General features: G+C 45.1%; 2 protein-coding genes across 3 annotated transcripts; one reads left to right on the top strand and one right to left on the bottom strand.

Annotated features, from left to right (window-relative positions):
• Positions 1–715: 715 nt before the first annotated feature.
• On the bottom strand, positions 716–19,201 carry LOC117430692 (transcription elongation factor SPT6). 2 transcript variants are annotated; one of them, XM_059001436.1, is made up of 37 exons: positions 19,118–19,201; positions 16,770–16,883; positions 16,506–16,679; positions 16,054–16,121; positions 15,097–15,286; positions 14,707–14,791; positions 14,231–14,486; positions 13,879–13,980; positions 13,601–13,714; positions 12,938–13,027; positions 12,699–12,841; positions 12,296–12,444; positions 12,099–12,221; positions 11,880–12,009; positions 11,179–11,329; positions 10,831–10,985; positions 10,493–10,685; positions 10,089–10,228; positions 9,880–9,997; positions 9,651–9,727; positions 9,397–9,532; positions 8,516–8,653; positions 8,067–8,234; positions 7,828–7,955; positions 7,309–7,516; positions 6,835–6,982; positions 6,374–6,516; positions 6,136–6,276; positions 5,809–6,004; positions 5,288–5,526; positions 5,076–5,189; positions 4,802–4,926; positions 4,567–4,679; positions 4,267–4,344; positions 3,761–3,942; positions 3,283–3,467; positions 716–2,832 (listed from the first exon to the last, which is right to left on the bottom strand). In XM_059001436.1, exons 2-37 carry the CDS (start codon positions 16,870–16,872, stop codon positions 2,646–2,648), a joined length of 5,190 nt encoding a protein of 1,729 aa, XP_058857419.1. In that variant the 5' UTR covers positions 16,873–16,883; positions 19,118–19,201; the 3' UTR covers positions 716–2,645. The 2 variants fall into 2 exon arrangements, with proteins under 2 accessions (XP_058857419.1, XP_033906943.3); XM_034051052.3 differs by lacking the exon at positions 19,118–19,201 and adding an exon at positions 18,060–18,218.
• On the top strand, positions 18,646–22,672 carry LOC117430329 (stromal cell-derived factor 2-like). The gene is made up of 3 exons (XM_034050277.3): positions 18,646–18,905; positions 19,143–19,339; positions 21,144–22,672. Exons 1-3 carry the CDS (start codon positions 18,731–18,733, stop codon positions 21,438–21,440), a joined length of 669 nt encoding a protein of 222 aa, XP_033906168.3. The 5' UTR covers positions 18,646–18,730; the 3' UTR covers positions 21,441–22,672.
• Positions 22,673–22,978: the final 306 nt, after the last annotated feature.

The raw sequence follows: 22,978 nt of genomic DNA, 5'->3' as shown, positions 1-22,978 counted from the left end.
CCTGCAATGGGATTATCCCATAAGGTCAACAACATTGACACATTCCTTAATGAAGGATAATCCCCATGCTGGACATGAATTCCAGTTTGACTTGCATTTCCTAACACAAGGCACCAAAGAAAAAAATAAAAATAAAAACCAGCTTCCTGCAGCATGCTGTATTTAAACCCCGAATCACCGGATCCTCACACGCTGTTTCAGCAATACACTCCCTTTAAGGCCATGTCTTGCCATTGCGTGGCTTCTTGAGGTTTGCTGTGCTCTAGAACACAAATTAGGTTCTGGAGGAACAGCAAGGTTCTGCATAAACAAGGCATTTAAAAGGGGTCTAATAGCACACAATGCTTCACATATGGAAGTGCACCATTGTTACCTATCCAGCAGGGATCACATTAGGATGTACAGTCCATCCCTTTTCTTTTGCCATGTCTTTAAATAATGCAATTAAACGTATTTTAGGCGCAGTAAGGACTTGGCAGTATGGAAAAAAGCAGCTGAAATACATTCATTCAGAAATCTGTATGAAGGGCTTTATACAGCTACATGTAGAATGAATTCAATGAATGCCAGCACTGTGCACATATTTTCCCAGGGTAGAGACAATGAACAATCATTCATTGTGGTCAATGGTGGGAAAAATAAGGTATAGATCCTTTATTGTAAAGCAAGACCATTGTGCCCTTTACAAAGAATACTTGAGAAAAAAATAAATCAGTCATGCTTAATGGCTTTATTCATTGAGAAATATACACCCTGCACCACTGTATGCTGAAGTGAAACAGACTGCAGATATTGTAATAAAGAGTAGTAGTCAAGGTTAAGGTTTTGGTACGCTGAGACTGGTAACATTAACACGTAATTACAGTGGGTTCTTGGACTTCAAAACGATCACGCAAGAGTGATCAACATTAGGTTAAATAGTAAAACCTTTGAATTACCCACAGTTTCTTAAAAAGGATCACATTACTGCCAGGGCCACTTGAATGCATACAACCCTTCTGTACTGGTTTGTGATCATCTCTATGTTAATATATTCCACATTGTACCTTAGACACAAATGAATAGAAATCTGAAACGGTTGGGCTATTTCACTCCAGGGTTTGCTTTAGCTCAGGGCTGTCCAAAGCCGGTTCTTCCACTCCTTTGTTCCAACCCTGTTCTAAATTGTTTAACTGAACCAGTTAAACCTGCATCCGGAGACTGAAGTAGCTAATCCAATGAGCTGTTAACCCTGGAGTGGAACAGCCCTCCAGGACCGGGATTGGACACGCCTGCTTTAGACCGTTGTATGGAAACACATTGCAAGTACAGGTTGAAGAAGGGGAGGCCGGGAGACTATTTTGAAAAGTAGAATTTTTACTTTTATCATCAAGGGGGAAAACAAACAAACAAAACAATATGACGGCAGTAATATACCACAAACCGGGTCTCAAGATTTCTACCTGCACCACATGCTGGCAGCGGTTCCTGCGTTACTGAGAACGACAAGCTTACAGCACATGTGATTAACATGAGAACACAAACTGAGAGAACCTCGGCACAGACAGCATGAACAATTCATATGCCACTCTAGGTCGTTCCTCATCAGGGTTTTGTTGAGTAAACTAAATTTCAGATACGAATTCTGAACAGGACGTTAAAGCTGCAACTTTCAGATGTTCAAATGCATTGATAAAGAACAACGCAACAATGCAAATCTCCTTTAACTTAAATACTCACAAGTGTTATATAGACTTTTTTTTTCAATGCAAGGAAAACACATTTCTGATATTGTATAACCCACAGGGTGAAAGAAGACGGCTTTGAAAACTTTTGTTGCTCAAAAAACCCCAAAGAAAACAGCCTTGTCATTTTTAAAAGCATGTCTACTTCATTACAGTGAAAACAATAAAAAAAAAAAAAAAATCATTAAAAAAGATACGAGTTTGTAAAGGCAAAAAGCTGCTAAGCGTCCTTTACTACTGATGCAGGGAGATCTGCCCAAAACCGAGACTCAACCGAGATGCAGCAAAGTTTTATAAATTAAAATGTTCAAGTGACGAGCCGGAACTAGAAATCAGCTGTCAAAAGACGTAACTAACTTAATAAAACCATTCACTCCCGTTTTCAGTGTCTTAAAATGGGTGTTATTATGACAAGCAAAGTCCCGCGATGAACGTGTACTGAAATTCTTTTATTATTGTTTTTGATGATGCATGCACACAGATCCCAAGACATGTTCTGCCTCTTTTCGGCGAAGCGCACAGGTTGTGGTTTTGCTGTTGTTTCGGCACATTTCTATATAGCTCGAGGTGACACTGATTAGGAACAAACTAGATATTATACTGCAATTCAGCATTAGCTTGCTTCATGTACAATATATGTAAATTCTTCAGTAATTCCATTCTTATTTAAAAAAAAAAAAAGTTGTAATATTCTCTCCCTTAAAATAAAAAACTAAGCAAACCATATTTCAGTGACACACTATAAGAGGTCCGTTGCCAGAAGTCAGTGCTTGTTGGTCACTGATGATTTCACATATTCTGCAAAGTGTTTAAGGATCAGAACCTCAGTTAATTGCTGACCACTCTCACAAAATAAAGCCGCTTTAGTCCTGAGGAAGCAGTCCATCGCGATGGCGAGTCTTGTCTCCCCTCGGGTCCCCTCTACCGGTCCATCTCGTCCAGCAGAGGCGTGGCGTCCCCAGCGATGGACATGGGCGTGCTCTCGATCATGGGGCTGGGAGACGGCCGTGGGGTCACCCTCGTTTTCTGTTTCCTCTTCTCCGCCTCCTTCTCTTGCAGCCACTGTTCTGCCATCTTACCCCAGTCCACGGCAGTATGAGAGTTTTGTCTGGGAAATAAATAAAAAATAAATTAATTGGTACTTAACAATTCTTTCAGATCTGCTCCCATTTTAAAAATACTAATTTGTAAAACTTTGCCTTTGTAACTTACTACAAATCAAAGGGGGTTCAGTGATTATGATTAGCAATAAAAACACTGGAGCAATACCACTACTGTGTGTTTTCATATTCTAAAATATTGCTTCAAAATATTGATTTTATAAATTTTTGCATCAATCCCTCTCCCCTTCCAATGAAGGATACATGCTAAATCTACATTGTAACTCTACTCTGTTCTAAATGACACGCTTACTGAATGAAAAGGGGCCAGTGCACTCCAGGTTTAACAGGTAAAATGATCTAAATGAACGACTTCAGGGTCTGGCTGGAGGTTTCATTCTGAACAAGGACGAGGAGTGGAAGAGCCCACTTTGTCCACGCCTGCTCCAAGGACTCACTTTGCCTGCTGCCTGTGCCTGGAGGAGGACGATGAGGAGGAGGAGGGGGGACCGTGGGAGGACTGGGGGGTGGAGTTGCTGGGGTACTGGGGGGTGGTGATAGTCTGCTGGCTGGGGGTGGTGTACGAGTAGCTGGGGGTCATCAAGGGGGTCGCCACAGGCTGCTGTGCTGGAGTGGCAAACACCTGCCGAAAACACAACAAACAGAGGATCAGGCAATAACCAGCGAATGAACACAGAGGATCATTAATAGGACTTTGTGAATATCTGTATAGTTTAGATAACCACATGCAATCTGGAAGCTCTATAGGGATCTATGTTAAAATATAGAAAAACTAAAGAAAATGCATAAAAAAACAAACAAACAGGATTGCTTTTGTACTGAAATTGCAACCTGAATTGAAAGCATGTAAAACCGTGCATTCATAACTCTACATGATAAACCACACAGAAGAGGAAGCAAGTGAAAGTGGCGTACGTGGTAGGCACTGCTGCCCCCTCCGGCGCTGCCCCCTCCGCTGCCGCTGTACCCGTACTGACTGGAGGACCACTGCGCCGGCGTGGCGTTGGGGTTCTGACTCTGCCCCGTGACCGCCGCGATCGCGCTGAACATCTGAGACGTCATGTTCTGGGGGAGCGCGTTCACAGCACGGGTCAGGTCTGGAGGAGGAACAAAAAACAAGGACGGTCCTTATTATTAAAATTGAGGACGGGCGTGATTCAGTGCTTGAAGTTATGGATGGAAAAATCTTACTTAAAACAAAAAAGGTTGAAAACAGAAATATGAAGCTGCTGTTTGGAGAGCTTGGGATAAGACAAGGATATGTGAACTAAAATCCCATCAAAAACTTTTCCATGCTTTCCTTGGAAGAGATTCCAGATCTCTCAAATGGCCAGTCAGCCTCGTTTTCACTTCAACAGCAATATCAGGTTCAGAAAGGTCTTCCTAGAGCTATATAAAAAACTCAGTTGTGGGTTACTTGCCTGCTATGTTAATGTTGGCTGGAGTGGTGCCCATGGAGGCTGGGGTTCGAGTTCTGCTGCTACTGCTTGGAGTAATACCTGCAGGAGTTTGCAAAAAAATAAAAAAATAAATAAAAAACAACATGTGAACACACATGTGGTGTAGAGAACATGCAGCACCATCATAGCGTTGCAAAGGATATGAAATTATTATCAATTTGTACTGACGTGAATGGCAGACTTGTGCCACCAACATGTAATGCAATTTTGCTGCAGTGTCCTGCCTCTTAGGAGTTGATTTTCAATGAAGTCTGCACTGACCTGGTACAGGGTCCTGGTAGTGATCTTTGAACCAGCGGAAGAGTCCGTTCACAGAGGGGAATACCTGTGACCTGTACCGGTATCCTTCAGGTGTGACGGTTACAAACTCTATCCTGCAGCGAGACAGTGACACACAGCCATTCATTCAATCAGCCATCCACCGAGGAGACACTTTCATAGACAAAAGGATCGACAGTGTCACTTCTGTGCGCCGTACAGAGATGCAGTAACTCACCTAGGTTTCCCACGAGGCTGGTATCCCAGCAAGAATTTCCCAGGCAGCTCTCTACACGCAGACATATAGTAAGGGATAAACGCAGGCTTCTCCTTTTTGGTTTTTATTAGAAGCTCCTCCATTTTCTACAAAAGAAACCAAACACAAAACTGTAAATAAATCACAAACAAATCTGCCCAACCAAAATACATAAACCCAAAACTGCTCAAATCTTTGACATCAAATACGCAGCATGGTACCTTTAAGCATTACCCCCGTTAAGTAAATGCCTTACCTTTCTCTCTCCACCATTGCAATCGTGGAAATATTTGTGATTTAGAAGATCACGTGCAAACGAGGCCATGGGCTGCACGTAACGAGCCGTGATCTCATCGAGATCCTCGAACTCCTGCAAGAAGACGGATAAGCCAGGTCAAATAGATTCTCCGTGTGCTTCCGCGAGATCTGAAGGAGGGGCCAACGCAAGGTAACGGATGGGAAGCTCACCTCGTTGTTTATCCAGAGCGTGTGCCCCAAGCTGAAGGCGTTCTCCTTGCCCTCCTCCCGGACGTCCACGTGCTGGTAAATGCCTTCCCCCACCTTCCAGGTGATGGTCAGGTGGTTCTCCCCCTTGCTGCTGGGTCGGATGATGACATCACCCTGGTCCATGGTCTCCATCATCTTCTCCGCCTGTTTGAAGTTGATGTTGTGGAATGATGGGTGAGCGATCACTCTCTTTATGTAGGCTGCAGAAATACAGGCAAGACGTTAGGGATACCTGTACAATACACGGATAAGCCCTACTACACAGTTCAAGCGTCAAAAGTGACACAGTCACATCGGTTCTTCTTATTATCCACAGTGTAACAGATTGAGAGGAGACTAACACAAGGAGCAGCTCTGGGTTTTATTCGGATTGTAATTAAGCCAGCCCTCAGCTTCGGGGTTTCCCTCATTACGTTGGCAGTGAATCCTGGCTATGCCGCGGGTTTATTCCCATCCCTGCTGCTGCAATGATCCTGACTCACTTGTGCGCTGCTGTTTCTTCTTGGCGTCCTCTTCCAGCTTCAGATCCTCTGCCTCGGCGTCGAAGTCGTAGTACGTGTCTTTGGGCAGCTTCCACTCGTTGCTCTTGTCCATCAAGTCGGATGTCCGGCACGTCAGGTCCACGCTGAACTTCTCAATGTCTATCTTCATTATCCTGCAGTGCACAGTCATTCCCACCTACGCGGCACAAAAACAGCAGCCTTAGCGCTGGCTTTCATCCATTTAAAAAATAATGATTTTATCCAGCAATTTATACAAATCAGCGCTGCTTACAAACTGGGTTTAAATGCTGCATGTTCATTTCTTACCTTGACTCTTTCCTCGGGGTGTTTCACCACTTTGTCACTGAGGAATTTGGTTGGTATAAACCCTGCAACGCCATTATCCATTCGCGACCTCACTCCAATAGCCTGGCCAGGACAGGACCCACTGTCAAAGTGATTCCAGACCTGCAGAACAGAAAAAGGTGAGACGCAGGGGCGCAGAAAACATCACTGCAGGAGTCAAATTCCTGCAGGTCTCCCATAAGAGCTGCGTCGGCCTCACCTCACTGAGCTCAGGGAAGTTATCCTGCTGACAGAAGGGGCACTGCCACAGGCCCGTCTCATCGTTTCTGATAGCCTGGTCATAGCTCTCGCCCTGGGGTCGCCTGTGAGCTATCCCCGTCACAATGCTGGTGATGAGTTTACCTGCAGGGGGAGCCAGCGAGCAAAAAGGGTAAACACTAAAATGACAAGAGTGATGCTTTGTGTTTGTTTCAACAGAGTTTAGCTATAGGAATATAAGGCGCATGTGTGGATTTACAATCGTATCCACAAGCTAAAAAAAAGTCAAATTACACAAGGTGTTGAAAAAGAAAAAGCGGGGAGAAATGTTTAAAATTAACTCTGAAAAGAAAACGCTACAGTTATTAAATACTCTCTTGTTCCAACATATCTGATCTAGCTTCAAATTGGCTATAAAACACATATTGTATAAACACATCAATACTGAACGGTTTCTCTTACCTATATAGAAGGTCTCTGGCGTTTCCTTAGTCAGCAAGTTAAAGATCTCCTCTGTGTTAGGAGGCCGGTAGGTGGCTCTTAGATCCTTGTACCTGCAGCTTAGCTCAGCGCGGATATCATACAGTGTTATACCCTTGTTCCCATAGCCCTGTTGATAAAGAGTGCAGTTAGAATATGAACCAGATTAACCACTGTCAGCATACACTGTATATTCAACCTGTCTAGCTTGCTTTAAAGCAGTCATGCAGGGCTTGCACCCAGTCCAGGGTTTCAGAGCCTCCCTTAACTAGGAGTATTCATGTCATGACTAGGGGCAGGAGTTTGAGAATTGAGGGCTCTGCTAAATGGTAGAAACACAGGATTGGGTGCAGGGCTAGTGCGAATCATCAAGCCCTGCAACGTGGGGTGAAGTCAACACAAAGCGGACTTCAGAAACGGAGCTGCATTAAAGCTGAACTCCGGCCCGACACTAACCTGCCTCTCCAGCTCCTCCGCGAAGGCATCCAGGTCCAGATCCTTCAGCCTCTCTGGGTTTTCCAGGATCTCCTCTAGGGCCCCGGCGGGATTGGCGTCCTCCGCGGACTCGTCGTACTCCAGCGCGTCCACCGCCATCTTCCGCGCCCACTCGTAGGTCTCTGGGTGCACCCGCGAGCCGTCCAGCACCTCGATGTATGAGTCAGTGCTGCGGGGACAGGAGCCAATGAGAGCAGAGCTGGGACTGCACACAGTCTCATGGGCCTGCCATTTGCTCTACTGCTCTATTTGACATTTCTGGAAGCTAGAATTGGCAGATCACGAGATGGAAACCAGATTTTCCTTACAGCGAATGCAAAATGTTAGCTTGGAGACAAAGTGGCTTAATAACGTAAATGCATTTTTCATTTTCAGGTTTTCAAGCGAACAAGTTGACATCAGCCACACAATATTTTTACAAGGTTGTGACAGTGCATAATCCCATGGTCTGTTTTATATGACAGTTAAAACAACCCTCACCTGTCCCCTAGAGACGCTGTATCAATTTTGATAAAGCCAGCACAGTTGATGAATACTTTCGGTCCCATGTGACACATTGTGACGAGCTGGGTCCTGTTCTCCAGTCTGGTGTTATTCTGCTTCAGGATCTGCAAACAGACACGAAGCAGGTGAGATCACCGGGTAGAGACCATGCAGTGGACTGTACTCTTCCTAGGGCAGCGCTGCTTTAAGACTCCTCCTCGTTAGCTGGTCCTCACCTTGATCAGATGAGACCCTTTGCGAGACCCCAGCCCGCACACATACTGGACCAGGCTCTGCGTGTATGGGTGAGCTATAGCCCTGTTCACATCCACTCCCACCTCGTTGACTCTGTTTATAAATTCACAGTACAGAGCGCTCAGAAGGTCCTCCTTCACCACATGTTCCTAGAGGACCATGAAAAAAAACAGGCATTCAAAAACATGTTAAACATGCAAAATGATGTACAGGAATCCTGCCCCGAAAAAAAAAATATCCTGAGAATCAGTTTTTTGAGAAATTTACAACTATCCTGTGTATATTCAATACATACCGTACCGTGCGTTTTCCCCATATACATTAAAACACTGATGCAAAATCACTTGTTAGATTAACGTCAAATGCATCAGATTACAACTCCTACTGCTTATCAAAAGTAATAATCATTATTAATAAAACCAATAGTTACCTGAAGAGGGTGTAGCTTCAAACACAGAATATCATCATCCGAGCTGCAGACCTGGGCGTACTCCACCAGAGGATCCTGGATCTTTCGAGCGATCGATACTGCCTGTCGCAGCAATGGAGGGTAGTCTCTGAAGTCATTCTAGAACACACAGAAAGATCTAGGACTTGTGTGCGGTGCATTGCTGAACAGCTGTTAGCTACATTTTTCCAGGAGATATTTATATAGAACGCAACAAAAGGTGGAGCCTTAAAACCATAAACGTTTTGAGATATGACCACAAACTGGTCTATTATGAAACACGGTTACGAAGAGAATTGTAACACACAGCAGCGTACCAGATGTGATGACACTGTCACTGATTGGCTGATGGTTAAAACCATGTGAACAGGAGACCCGTAAGAGAACGGGACCCCAGGAATCACAGAACACAATTCGACAGCAAGCGAGAAGATCTCAAAGCTAGCTGTCGATCACGAGGAAACCTCTCGTAATGCCGCCGTTGCGAGCTCCCGAAGCTGCGGCGGCAGCAGCTTTATGAAAGCATACAAGCTCTCTTTCACAGGAATGCTTAATTAAAAAACTGAATTAAAAAGCTGCTACATGCACCGCCTGTATACATGTCAAGACATGTACTGGGCCCCTAAAAAACACAGGGGAGGCAATTATAATCCTGCATGAAAAAAAAAAAAAAAAAAAAAAAAGCATTTCATCAGTATTCCCTGCAGTGTTGTGACTGGATATATGGCAGATCCCTATGCACTCCATGTTGGCTCAAATGGCTCCACAGCTTAATAGACTATGCAGGCAATGCTGGATCCACAATGGCGTCGGTTTCAAAGCCACCCTCTTTAAGCCTGGGGTTACACAGCCTGCTCGCTCACCTCTGATTTCTTGCTGTTCATGTACAGCACAGCCAGTTCACTGTCAACCAGCTCCACGCCGATGGTGGGAATCTGCTGCTCCTGCTCCAGCTCGTTGACTGTTCGTTTGATATCTTCCATGATCATATGGGCATCCCTAGGGATTGATACAGATGAGCATGAAGCATTCAAATGAACAGGCTGCAGCCCAAAACGTATGACAAACTTTGCACTTCTTTCCACACAGACACTTCTGTATTTACTTTTGTACTTACCTATTTTCTCCTGCAACAGCAACCACGTGCGGTTTCTTGCTCAACAGGAACTTTTTCAAGGTTTCTAGGTCTTGCAACTGGGAAGCACAAAAAAAAAAAAAAAACATTATAAAACACAGGAGCCTCTTTCGAAAGATACTGCAACAGAAAAACACATTTAAAACAGATCTGCCGATCACACAAGCCCAACTTCCCAGGGCAAGGCAATGCAATTAAAAGCAACGTTCACCTTCTTTTCTCTTTCATCTTCGCGCCACGCGTTCCTCCTCTTCAGAAAGTACGGCAAGCGCAGGAAGTCAGTGGCTTCTCCTTCTCCGTTAATGAGGGAGCAGAACACGGGGGTATCCCTGCAGAGGGGGTAGACGGATGTTACCAGCGTTTATATACAGCAGCTCCAGCAATTCAGACATGCAAGCTTGCATCGACAGCTTAACTGACCTGCCTGGAGCGAAGGCCACTCCCATCACTCTCATCCCTTTGCCCGGATTGTCGTCCATGAAATCCTCGTCTTCTTCCACCTGCTGATCCGGACGGTAAGGAGCCACTTTCAACCAGTTATACAGCTTTCTGCTGCAGCCCTGGGAGTCAGGAGAGAGGGGTTACTGTCTATTACAGGGGACTAAATAAGGATCAGATTGCATAGCAGTTTCACCCATTCCAGGTTTTATTACCAGCTGGATTAGGTGTGTCCTAATAAACTCCCAATAATAAACAGGAATGGAGCAAACTGCTATGCAATGGGAGTCTTACTTCCCATCCCTGTATTAGCAGCTCAAGAGTTTCTGTTTAAGCCGTCAGAGTATTCTTAACCCTGTACTTCCAAACGCATTTATTAAGGGTACCTTGATGATGTTCTCTTTAGCCTCGGAGATCAGCTTGTTCTTGAGTTCTTTGGCCATCTGCGGGTAGATGAACTGCTTCAGTGCTCTCTCAATGGCCAGGGTTCTCTGCCTGTTCCACTCCTGGACCTGGTGACTGAACTCATCACGGTAATAGAACTGCTTGATCTCGTCGAAATACGTCTGCTCGCTGTACCTAAAAAAGCAGAGTGGAAAAATCATTTATAAAGCAACAGCAGGGCACTGCTCTGGCAAAAGCCTTGGAGTGATTAGCATCTCATTTGCAAGTGTCATTATAAAACAGCAAGCTCGTTTGCATTGCAGCTTAACGACATGCCTACCCTTTTACCCCCTTCATATCAATGCAGATGTCTATGGCCAGCAACGTTTCCTCTTCTGCCAGGCACATCTTGAGAAACTGGTCTCCACTCAGCTCCTTCACGGGCTTGTTCTTCAGGTATTTGAATGAATAAGCATAGTGGGCTTCATCCACTTCCTACAATTAAAAAAAAGGGTTCAAACTGTAAACAGGATTCTTCATACAAATGGCTCTACTCAGTCCAGCCCATAAATTCAGCTCCCGTCCTTTTAAAGAAACGCCGTGCCTGCACTCTCTCCGCCAGGATTGTGATTAAGCTGCAATTGCAAATAGAAATCACTGTCAGCATGTTTAACCTGAGAGCTCTTACCTTCTTGCCCTTCTTCGTGGGCTTGATGTTGATCTTGGCTCTCTCCTGGAAGGTCTGTCGCAGTACGTGTCTGACCAGCGGCTCCCGTGCGATCTGCATGGCCACCATGTAGCGTGCCCCCTCCAGCACGGCCTCCGGGCTCGAGAACTGACTGGAGGAGCAAGGCACTGGCGGTCAGACTGACAGGATACTGTACCGAAGTACACGAGGAAGCAGGGCTGAACCACCAGCAACAGCCCAGGGGTTTGTTAGAAACCAGAACCCACAGAGGCAAGTTTGGAAAGAGTTCTGCTCTGAAATTGCCTTTGCTTACTCAGTCTCAGCAGTGAAGATTTTAAATGACCTACAGCTGCAGGGATGGAAATAAGACTCAAACTGCATAAAAATTTGAGCGATTCCTGTTTTTACTGGGAGTTTATTAAAAAGACACACCTGAGCTTGTTACCCTATACACTGTGGCTAATCAAGCTTTTAATAAGACCTGGAATGGGTGAAACTGCTATGCAATAGGAGATATTGCCAACTCGAGCTGGTTTCACAGACCACGATCAGCACTGATCACGGACTGGCTAATGTTTATTGCTGAGATCGGGGTCTTTAGTGTTTGGTTGAATCAATACACAGTAACTAGAGTCAAACACCGCTCGAAATCCAATCTTTTTTGCGAGGGCAGTTCAGTGTACAGTACACTGCAACCTTACCTGCAAACGTAATCCTTAGCCAGCTCCAGCGGCTCAGCTGGGAACTGCTCAGTCTCGTGCCGCTGGTAGCTGTCTCGCAGGTTCTCACCAAACTGCTCTGGAGTCAGACCAAACTTTTTGGCAAGACCGTCTGCGCAAAACAAAATCGGCCGCATGAATACAAAATAAATAAAATGGAGTATAGGTTTCCAAGATAGAAACAGAGAGGTGGGGACTTACCCAGCCCTGCAGTCTGACAGATCGAGTACATGTCTCTGCGAGAAGCCAGCTTCAGATCAGGTCCTTTCCGTCCCTCTTCCTCCTCCTCTTCCTCCTCCTCCTCTACCTCAGCATCCTGCTCACCTGTAGAGAGGAATCCCTTTTAACATCATGAACACGACTGCATGGAAACAGAACCAATTCAAAAGGATGCTTACCATCCTCTTCGGAAACTTCCTTGATTTTCTTCAGTTTCTTTTTACTGGCTTTCGCTGCATTCTGCATCTTGGGAATGTCACGACCATAGTACAGGAGGAAGTGGTTGTAGACGTCTCTCAGCTCATCAATGGACTGGACATCTTTTAATCTGGGAGAAAATGAAAATCAATCTACTGTAACATATAGACCCAATAGTACGGATTCAGATCCCCTAGCAGGGGCTGTAAACAGCACACTGCGGGAGATACACATACACACACAGTATATCTGATATTTTATACTGACTCCAGGATCCACAACATGTAAAATACCATCCAGGAACACATGCCTACAGTGACACGGCTACCGAGGCGTCAGGGGTTCTCAGCTGTGGCCCCGTCAGCAGTAACAGTCCCTGTTTACCTCTCCAAGTCTGCAGTGTCGAGAGGTCTGATCCCATCTGCCAGCGGTTTGTCTGGATCGGCAGAGATCTGCTCGAACTGGAACGCCTGCATCTTCTGGAACAAGCGGGTCAGGTTCTGCTTGCGGGTCTTCAGCTGAGTCCACTGTGAAAAGCAAGCAGGAGATATTCTGGTTCCGTCACGCAGGAGTGGGTTTGGGCGGGTGGCTGAACTCGTGGGTTTTCACGCAGTTTTAGTTACCTTTTCATCCCACTGCCAAACTTTCCACAGATCGTTGATATTGAGCTCCGGTTCCACATACTCCTTTCTGTAGAACGCAATAAACGGGACCTAGCGAAGGGAAAGAAAACCAGGGCAAGGCTGGTTTAAACTCGAGCCTTTAAAACATTTAATTTTAAAAAGGCACGATAAACGTGCCGGGACCAGATCATAAAACTTTAGCCTGCTGGGGGGTATTTTCAAAGCTCCAGCACTTTTGATAAAGACATGCCTTTAAGCAGAATGTGAGCCAGCCCTGATCGAAATAACCAGTCCCAGCATCACCACAACATAACGAGACAGCTCTTGAGGAAAGCACATGGCTATGTGCGTGTCTGAACCAAGCCTCTAACAAAGCAGGTGCAGCACAACAAGATAAATATTACAGGATATAAGGATCCGCACAGATAAAGCCATGAGCCTTTAATAAGACACACCTGAGCTTGTGGCTAATCAAGCTTGTATTAAGACCTGTAGATTTTGTAGAGGCGTTTTGCAATGTGCACGAGAGTATACATTCTGAACGAAAGCAGAGCACGTTTTCATCAGCAGCTCAGTTACTGCATTAAACTCACCCCCCCCCCCTACACCTAGCTGAAAAGTTCACTGAACGTCCAGAGAGATGGTGGCTGGGGACAGGCATACCTCAAAGTGCTGGTTCCTCATGAAGTTGAGGGCCTCTTTGATTTTCTGGATAGTGCTGGGGCCTTTCCTACTGAAGCTACTGGTTGTGCCACGATCCAAGTAATCCGAGCTCTCCTGTAATACAGAAAACAAGATCCAGAATGAAATGAACAGAGAGAGAGACTCCAAGAACACTCAACACGAATGTGCTCAACATTCAAGACAATGGTTCACAATTAACACAGGTGCTACATAGCAGCAAGTTACTCTGGACCCAGTAAAGAGTATCTGGCCATTACCTGAATGGAGATGGTAAGTGTGGAAAAGGCATTCCTGTAGATCCAATCAGCTTCTACCTCCAGCTCGTCATCTTCTGCTGGTTTCACTGGTATCGTTCGCAGCTGGGAAAGAAACCACCTCCAATTATAAAAATGCAGGGAAGCGTGCGTTTTGGCTGAAGTATGCATTTAGATTCACAAGTATGAACTGTCTGTTCAAAACACAGCAAGGCTTTTCCCTCATTGCACACTAGTCTGTGAGCAGTTGGAGAAGACGAAGGTAAAGGGAGATCAAATACTCATAACCTCAATGCAGAAAGCCACGACGTGACGGCTCCCTGACACAAGCTCCCGAGCGCACAGACACACCCACCTGGAAGCGCTCCGGCATGTCTGTCGAGCGGATCTCGTTGTCCTGGTCAGTCAGGTGGCTGCTCTCCAGCTCGCTGGGCTCGTAGATCTCGAAGATGCTGCGGCGGCCCACCCTCTTCTTGGTCTGTTTCTTGGGCCGGTCCCACGTCTCATCCTCGGGCTCTTCCTCTTCCTCCTCCACATCGTCATAGCCCTCGTGCTCAAACTCTGCGAAATCAAAGTCCCCGCCGAAGATCTCCTGGGCCTCTTGAAGAGCCCTGCACAGAGACGAGCATCTCAGAAAACTGCTGCTGCTGCCAGGCTAGTGCTGGACTCACTCTCACACACACACACACAGAGGACGTTATGAAGGGCTTCCAGGCAACACTAATGAATAATACTCTTGAGCGGCTTAAAAGTGTAGTTACAGCACTGTACGAGGGGCGCAAGGCAGGCATGTCACTGAAATCTAAAGCAGTAAAAGTCACTTGTACTTACGCGTCTGTGTATCCTGGCAGTTTCTTTCTCCATTTTGGCTTCTTTAGGGGCTGCCCATCATCATCCACAATGAAGTCATCAATATCTGAAAACACAAAAGGTAGAAACGTTTTCACCGATAAGCAAAACGTGATGCAAGAAGATTGACAACAACTAACATTTTGCAAACTATGCTGCAAAGTAATGTAAATATATGCCCTTCAGTCACTGTGTGCACAATTGGACCACATTAAGTTTCCTATCTATGTATCCATTTTATAATGCATATATATTTTTTAAACAAATGGCAGGTTAACTTCTAGAAGTCCATTCACACAAACTGTTTTCAAATTTCTAAGAATGTAATGTAAATCGAGATCAAAGGGGATTTCTCCTAAATTGACGCTGTACCGGATTCCTCGTCTTCCTCCTCCTCATCCTCTTCGTGTCCGTGGATGGGCCCCTCGATCACCTCCCCCTCCTCGCCCTCCGTCCCCTGGAAGATCTCCTCTGCGATCAGGTCCTTCTCGTGGCCCTCGCGAACCTCGTCTTCCTCCTCATCCTCATCGTCAGACATCTTGCGCACACGCCGGAACTTTTGCTGCACGAGGAGCCAAGAAGCAACAGGAGATCAGCAAGCGCTTCCTGGCTGGACACAAGGGCCTGAAACTAACCCCGGCCTCAGGACTCGTACGCATTACTAAAACGATCAGGGAGTTTGATGTTAAGCTGTTCCACCCTTATAGCTGCATGAACGACTCCTATTAGTAAACCTACAACCTCAGGTATAAAACATCCCTGTATGGATGGCTATGATCTGTTCACGGAAAGGGGCTGGGTGCAGGGCTGCTCAAGCTCTGGTCATGCTCTACACCTGCAACATTGTGTTGTCCCTTTCATGCAAATATTTCTAATACTATGCAGTCAGGATGTACGGCAGGGCTATGCAACTCAGCTAGAAAAAAAACAAATCTGACACAACCCCCACCCCGTACATCATTTTCATATAGAATCCCAGGGCGTTGGTTACTTGAGAGGACGTGTCTGGGCTGTATTCACAAGCCATGCTTCCTTCAGGATTTTCAATGTGCCCTTGCTTGAGCTGTTACATAATCCACAGCTGTTTATAAATTTGCAATTCAAGTTAGATAAACCTGCCAATGCACTGCTGTTCTGAGCTCTACAGTGTGGACTGCACTATTATTCCAATTTGAAATACCTACACCACTCCCTTATCCAACCACGTATAAAAACTATAGGAAATCTTACTGGAAACTACTTGGCATTAGAAACACATACAATAAATGCAACAGTAAAAGATGTATGGTCCCTCAGTAACCAATGTGTCAAAATACAATCTCTTCTTACCCTTTTCACTTTAACTCCCAAATTTTCCTCAATGAGGTCAAGATCATCATCATCCAGGCGATCAAAACCTAAAAAGAAAAATAATTTAAAACATATATAAGACGACGATACAGGCAGCGCTTTTCTTTTTCTGGGAAAGGGGTTTAGGAATGAATGAAAACTCTATTTGCAACACATGTGTTGAAAACACGTCTGGTTTCACAGAACTGGGTTTGCACAAATCCTGGATGAGCCAGTCAACGGGTCGCTTGTGCTGCCAGCAGATACTCTGACAGCTTTTCAGCATGTGCCCAGCGGAGCCTGGCAGAGGTACGTACTGCGTTTTCTGCGCGTGCCCAGCGGAGCCTGGCAGAGGTACGTACTGCGTTTTCAGCGCGTGCCCAGCGGAGCCTGGCAGAGGTACGTACTGCGTTTTCAGCGCGTGCCCAGCGGAGCCTGGCAGAGGTACGTACTGCGTTTTCTCTTCCGATGCCCGACCTCCTCCGCAGAGTCGCTGGCTCCTTCATCCTCCTCCTCTTCCTCCTCCTCATCATCCACGACGTCATCGTCGATCAGCCCCCGCAGGTTCCCGTGCTCGTCCTGGTCTTCTGGGTTCTCTTCCTCCTCCTCCTCTTCCTCCTCCTCTTCTGAAGAGGACAAACATGGGTCAGAGTAACATCAGGACTTTCAACACACACAGTTCCACTCCCAAGTCACAGTGCTCAGTACAATCTTACCCTGGACTCCTGCAAACTTCTTGGTCCTCCTGGGCTGAACGTCGCCCTCCTCGTCGTACTCCTCCTCGGACTCCTCAGCCTCGCTCTCTACGAAGGCTGACATGCTGGCGGGTGCTGAGGAATGGAAGACCTGTGCGTGAGGTTTTTTTTTTTGCAAAGCTGCAAGCACACAGCTGTGACTTGCTATCCCACCTCAGTTATAAAATGGGAAGTCTTGTATTTCCAACAACAGTAAAGCCTACGCTTGACACTGACTGTACACATCCAAGACAAATTAGTTCAGGGGTGGAAATAAGACTCCCATTGCATAGCAGTGTGATCCGTTCCTGGTTTCACTACGAGTTTAATAAGACACACCTAAGCTTGCTACCTATACACTGTGGCTAATCAAGCTTGTAGTAAAACCTGGAATGGTTGAAACTGCTATGCAGTAGGAGTCTTATTTCCATCCTTGTATTTACTGAACTATGTAAGATACCACAAAATGCTGTCTCGCATGCACTTAACCCTAAGGTTATTGGAAAATACGGTAGATCAGCTGTAAAATAAGTGTGTTATCAGTCAATCGCTGAAGTCTGATATGACCCACGTTAATTGTTAAGTTTTGGCAACATTAGTGTTCTTGAAGGGTAAAAATGAGTCTGCAAAAAAGCGCAAATATGTAATGACACATTTAATTTCAGCTGTGCCGCAGTGACAATACAATAGGGAGAATCAGACCCGCATATTAATTACGTTGTGTTTTTTTTAAAAAATAACCCAACAACTACGGGGGTGATGCACAAATATACCCTGCCCGTGTCAAGCGATCAGAATTGAAGTTCGGGCTTCACAAACATGATGAGGTGTGTGTTGGATGATGTAACAATAACATCACAACCCGAAAGAACTGCGCAACCAGTATTAAATAAGAGCCCGATCTCTAATTTTTACAGCGAGAAAGGACACAGCATTCACAATAAATACCTAGCACGATCAATGCGGTTGATTTTCTATACAAGCTATCGGGTTTAGCGGTGTAGTCTAGACATTAAATAATGAACAGAAACCTGCGTCGACCGTATTAAATGCGCACAGCACGGCCTGCTACTAAAACAATTCAGTTTTTTCACCTCCATCACCAGCACAAACAACGAGGCCTGACTTTCGCAATGCACACACACGTTTGAAAACAAGACCATCACATTACCAAATACCGCAGGATTTAAAAGCGCTGTCCACCTTGTGAGTCCAAAAAAAACGTGGATTTCAACTAGCTGTATCACACAAAAAAAATCGTGTTGTATTTACCTTGCGTGCGACGGCTTGCTCGTGGAAATCAAACTATAAATCGCAAAGCGATTTCAGAAGCGACAGCCCCGCACCACCGACACAGATATTAAAGAAAAAAATGTCTGCCAGCTTCAGCAGGACGAGTTTATTCAGGGAGCTGAACGGAACTTCCGGCACCTGGACCCTCACGCTGGAAAAGAAGCCGGACGCGCCACCTGGTGGCAGGCGTCCACAGCGCAGGGTTTTGATTTCTTAGAAAGCAAACCAAAAAAATACGAAAATAGGACAGGAGCGGAAGGGTTAAACATGTTTTGGTGGGTCGTGTATAATCTCGGACTACATAATGGCAATTTTTGGTGAGGCAGTCGTCCGTGAAACTATCGCGTAAACAAAATATAGTTATATACTTTGGTAAAAAAAAAAATAATAAAAAAAAAACAGAAAAAAAATGTTTACAGGGAACCACACGTACCATTAAAATATGTACTTGGACAAACTTCAAAATATGCAATTTAATAAACAGACCCTAGGTGGTGTGCAGTTGAGTATGCCGGACCAGGAGGTGGCGCTGTTTAAAACACAGCGAGTTTCATCGCCTTCTTGACTGTCAAAGCTTCTCCCCGGTGACGTTGTCGTTACTGTAGTCGCTTTAGTTTAGCGGGTCAGTGAGTGCGGTGCGGTACAGCGTGATGGATTGTGCTATAAATCAAATCCGTTTCGTATTCAGCGCACTCATATTGTGTTGTTTTTGTACTTTGTCTCGGGGTACAGAACTCAGATTCGTGACTTGCGGTTCCGTTGTGAAATTATTGAACAGCAGGCATAACGTCAGGTTGCATTCACATGACGTCAGATACGGTTCTGGTAAGTAAAACATGCAATTATAAAGACCACTTGTGAGCGAATGCATTATTATTATTATTATTATTATTATTATTATTATTATTATTATTATTATTATTAATAATATGTTCTCTTCTGAACTCCATCCACACATAGACATGTTGGTAACGCGATCATCCCTGTCCCGAATTCTCCACAAACTGCGAATCAATTAGTTCTCATTTCCTAATCACCTGATAATGGATCTCTTTATTCCAGGGAGTGGTCAGCAGTCAGTGACGGGAGTGACCACCGTGGACGACAGCAACAGCTACTGGACTGTCCGGGGGAAGAGCAACACGGTGTGCCAGCGAGGAGCTGCGGTTAAATGCGGACAGGCCATCCGGCTCACACACGTCAACACCGGGCGCAACCTGCACAGCCACCGCTTCTCATCCCCGTTATCTTCCAACCAGGTGCGGTAAATTAACGCCCTAAAAACACGACAGGGTTAGAGGCAGAAAAAAAAGGTCTGCCCACGACCACAGTGTCCAATCGCACAGCCCCCACATCAGGGGCTTTTAATCTATGCCTCTTCGCGCACTTCTAGGAGAAATGCTTCAGAATCTCATTTGAGAACCTGCTGATAAGCGTCTCAGATGGTTCTCCCTAAAACCGCTGTTGCAGAAATAAAACAAGAAACGACATTTCGGAAAGCCGAGCTGTGCGAGAGAAATGCATTTGAGACGCACAGTAGAGAGATTCAGAAGCATTTTTTAGGAGAATGGGAGGAGTCCTAGTTGAAGATCAGCGATGTGTGGAGCGCATAACCTGAGGGAACACAAAGCCACGTTTTCAGGAAGAGCGGCTTGAAACCTGGTTCCAGGAGGCCGGGAGAACTAGTCTGAGGTTGCTGTATCAAACCCCAGGTCTCCCCTGGTGTGCCCTGCAGTGGCCTGAAACCTAGTCTCCTGAAAACAAGTTACAAGCCGCAAAGTGGCTCCGTGTTCCCTCAACTTTAAGGGTCAGAAAATGACTTAAAAAAAATGATGTTTTCATATTGCTCACTAATCACTAGACACTGTTAACAGAGCACACCACCAGTGAATTCTTCCTAGTTTAACTGATTCATAACTATAATGTATCAATCCTGTTTTCACACAGTTATTATTTTCAAGACTAAAGTGATAAATCTGTACTTGGTGTGGAAGGTACATGCAGAGGTTTATCTAACTAATGCACTTTCCGTTTCTGAATATAAATATTTTCCCAGTTACTCCTCTTGACCTCTCTCGTAGTTTTAAACACGTTCATTTCAATGAGCTTCTGGTTTCCTTTTAAAACCAATTTCAGGAAACGAATCCCTAAAAATACAACACAGTCCCTGTGCGTTTTCTTTACTAATGACAGAAAAAAAGCATAGCAAAAAAAAAAAGAGATAACAGTTTATCTGCTGACCTTTTATGTGGAGACGGTGTTTCGGTGCTTCTGGGATTTCTTTCAGTCGAGAGGAAATAAGTTATATTGACCAGAATGGCACCGCAGGCAACTTAAGGCTGTTTAAAAACCTCACCATTGTTTTTCAACATGTCAGACCCCAGCAGTAATAGCGAAGAGAAATGGTGTCTCTGCATTTGCTGATGCCAGAGGCAAATGCTCGGTGCTTATTGAGCAATTTCGTCTTGTCAAGAGAGGTGCAGGAGGAAGAAAAAAACAATTGGCGGGCTACCCCCTTTGGGAGAGAAACTCATTAAAAGAGAGCTCCACTTCTACTGGTCTGTGATGCTTGTAAATTCATATTACGATCACTGCAATCCGCAATAGCCATGTAGATTGATGGCTTCATTTAGACAATGCCTGATCCATTTTTCATTAGTGGATTAATATGTTTGTTTGTTTTGCCTAATTGCCCAAACTATGTGCTAATAATCCTACGACTTAACATTACAGTGGGACACTGCAGCGTTAAAATGTGCATTTTAAGATCTGCAGTAAATCCAGTCTTGTAAGTCATTTTTGCTATTTTTGAAAGCTACAGTAACATGCTTTTTTTTTTTAAGCTAAGGGGTTGAGATAACCTGCTTAGCATTTTTTTCTTTGTATATGTACGCCCCTTTTCAATTGGCTTAGTGTTTTAAAAGATATCAAAAGGCAAAAAGCAGACTTGTTTGTTGGGTTACTGGAGGCGAGTGCTTGCGGAGAACTTAGTGAATGCGTCAAACCCGCTTCTCGCCTGTCTCCTAAGCTTGCTCCCATTCTCACTGCGGAGTCCCTTTTCAGGAGGTGAGTGCGTTTGGGGACGAGGGCGAGGGGGACCTGCTGGACGACTGGACGGTGCTGTGCGCAGGGGAGGTGTGGGAGCGAGAGGAGGCGGTCCGGCTCAGACACACTGCCACTGACGCCCTGCTCTCAGTGACCGGCGAGCAGTACGGCCGGCCCATCAACGGGCAGCGGGAGGTCCACGCCATGCCTCAAGCCAGCCAGCACAACTTCTGGAGAGTCATGGAGGGGATCTTCATGAAGCCTAGCTTGCAACAGCTGAGGATGAGCAGTGCACAGCTACACAGCGAGCTGTGATTGATCTGGTAAAAACACTAACACGGCCGATCTGCACTGCAGGGAGAGGCGGCCAGCCCTGCAGTCCACTGCAACAAAATTGATTCTATTCCAACCTTTAGGTGGTTGTAAGAAACAGATTTAACACCTTGATTGAGAGTTCGGATGTTACTCTTTTCACATTGTACCCACTAGGCCGTGGTGTTCCACTATTGTACGTCCTTTTATGTCTTAACAGATGCTGACATGGTTCTGGGGAGGGGTTTCAATAGCTAGCATTGGCAAGTGTTACAGAATAACTCTCGATTCACATTCTATCAGTCGGCTTTCTTTCTAAACACAATTAAACACTTTGGATTTTTGTGATACCATTAATAAATCAACTGGGGGATTTGCTCCGGAAGTCACCGAGCCTGCCCCAACGCACCAAACTGTCGTCAGAGAACCAGACTGCCTTCGGAACATCCCATTGCAGTGCGATTCTAAACCGACGTCCCTGTCAAAAACCACACTGCATTCTTAAACAAAGAGGGGCTGGGGTTTAAACAGAAGCGCGCTGCGATGCCAGGTTCCCGAGGTTTTGTCTGAAGGCAGTTTGAGCGTCTGGGCAGTTACTTCACAGTCTCTTATTAGAAAATGGAGCTCCTCCTCCATGGCATTTTACATGCTTTTAAAGAAACTAAAGAGACTGTTTGATGCAGGTTTTCATAAACAGTAATCACAGCAACCTTTAGACCTGCTGCTGTTAAAAGCAATTGAATAGTGTCCTGTGTGCTTGATAATATAAAGTAAAGTGCGCGCGCTCAAAGACTGTGGTTGCCTGTGACTGGCAGTGTACACTACCGAAGGACACCGTGCAGGGCTTAGCTTTACCCTCGCTTTTTATCTTTATTTTAACCCTGAAGAAAAATGACACACTGCAAACCTTTTACTTGATTTCCCTTGACTTTTAAAGGTAAAATTAGGAAGTGTTTTTGTGTAAAGTGTCAGTATATCTGAACAGTATTGGAGGTTGTTTAAGAAACCCGCGCAGTATTTATGGCAGTAAGTCACACCAGTGTTACAGACAAACAGTGTTTATACTTCTGGAAATATGTCTTGGAACAAAATGTACTGTTCAGTATTTATGTGCAACGTGTGTGTGTGTGTGTGTGTATAATATATATACACATAAACATTTTTGGAAGATGCTTGTTACAAAAGTTGATTGCCAGACCATTTTAATATAGTACAAATAAATCCTGTTATTCAAATTGTTTCCTGTATCGTTTTATTTGTACCTACCGGTGCTTAAAAGGCAAATAAAATCAAGTTTTAAAGAAATCCAATAAATATTTTCTCCATTCTGCAATGACCTCTTAGTGATGTGAAAGTAAGGAACGGCAATGAATAGCAACTCCCAATGCAATTCAATACATTAGCTGTAGTCACGAGTAAGAGATCTTAGCAGAACTGTAGAGGGGCTCAAGGCATTCTTAGTACTAATGAAATCAATGGGCTTTTCCTAATGTAAGCAGTGAGATAATACAAGTACAGTAATGAAGAGTGTTGCAGGTAAT

This window comes from Acipenser ruthenus, chromosome 26, assembly GCF_902713425.1.
Source record: "Acipenser ruthenus chromosome 26, fAciRut3.2 maternal haplotype, whole genome shotgun sequence".
In the NCBI taxonomy this organism is placed as follows: domain Eukaryota; kingdom Metazoa; phylum Chordata; class Actinopteri; order Acipenseriformes; family Acipenseridae; genus Acipenser; species Acipenser ruthenus.
Note: the sequence above shows the minus strand (reverse complement) of the source record. Positions and strands in the feature narration are given on the sequence as shown.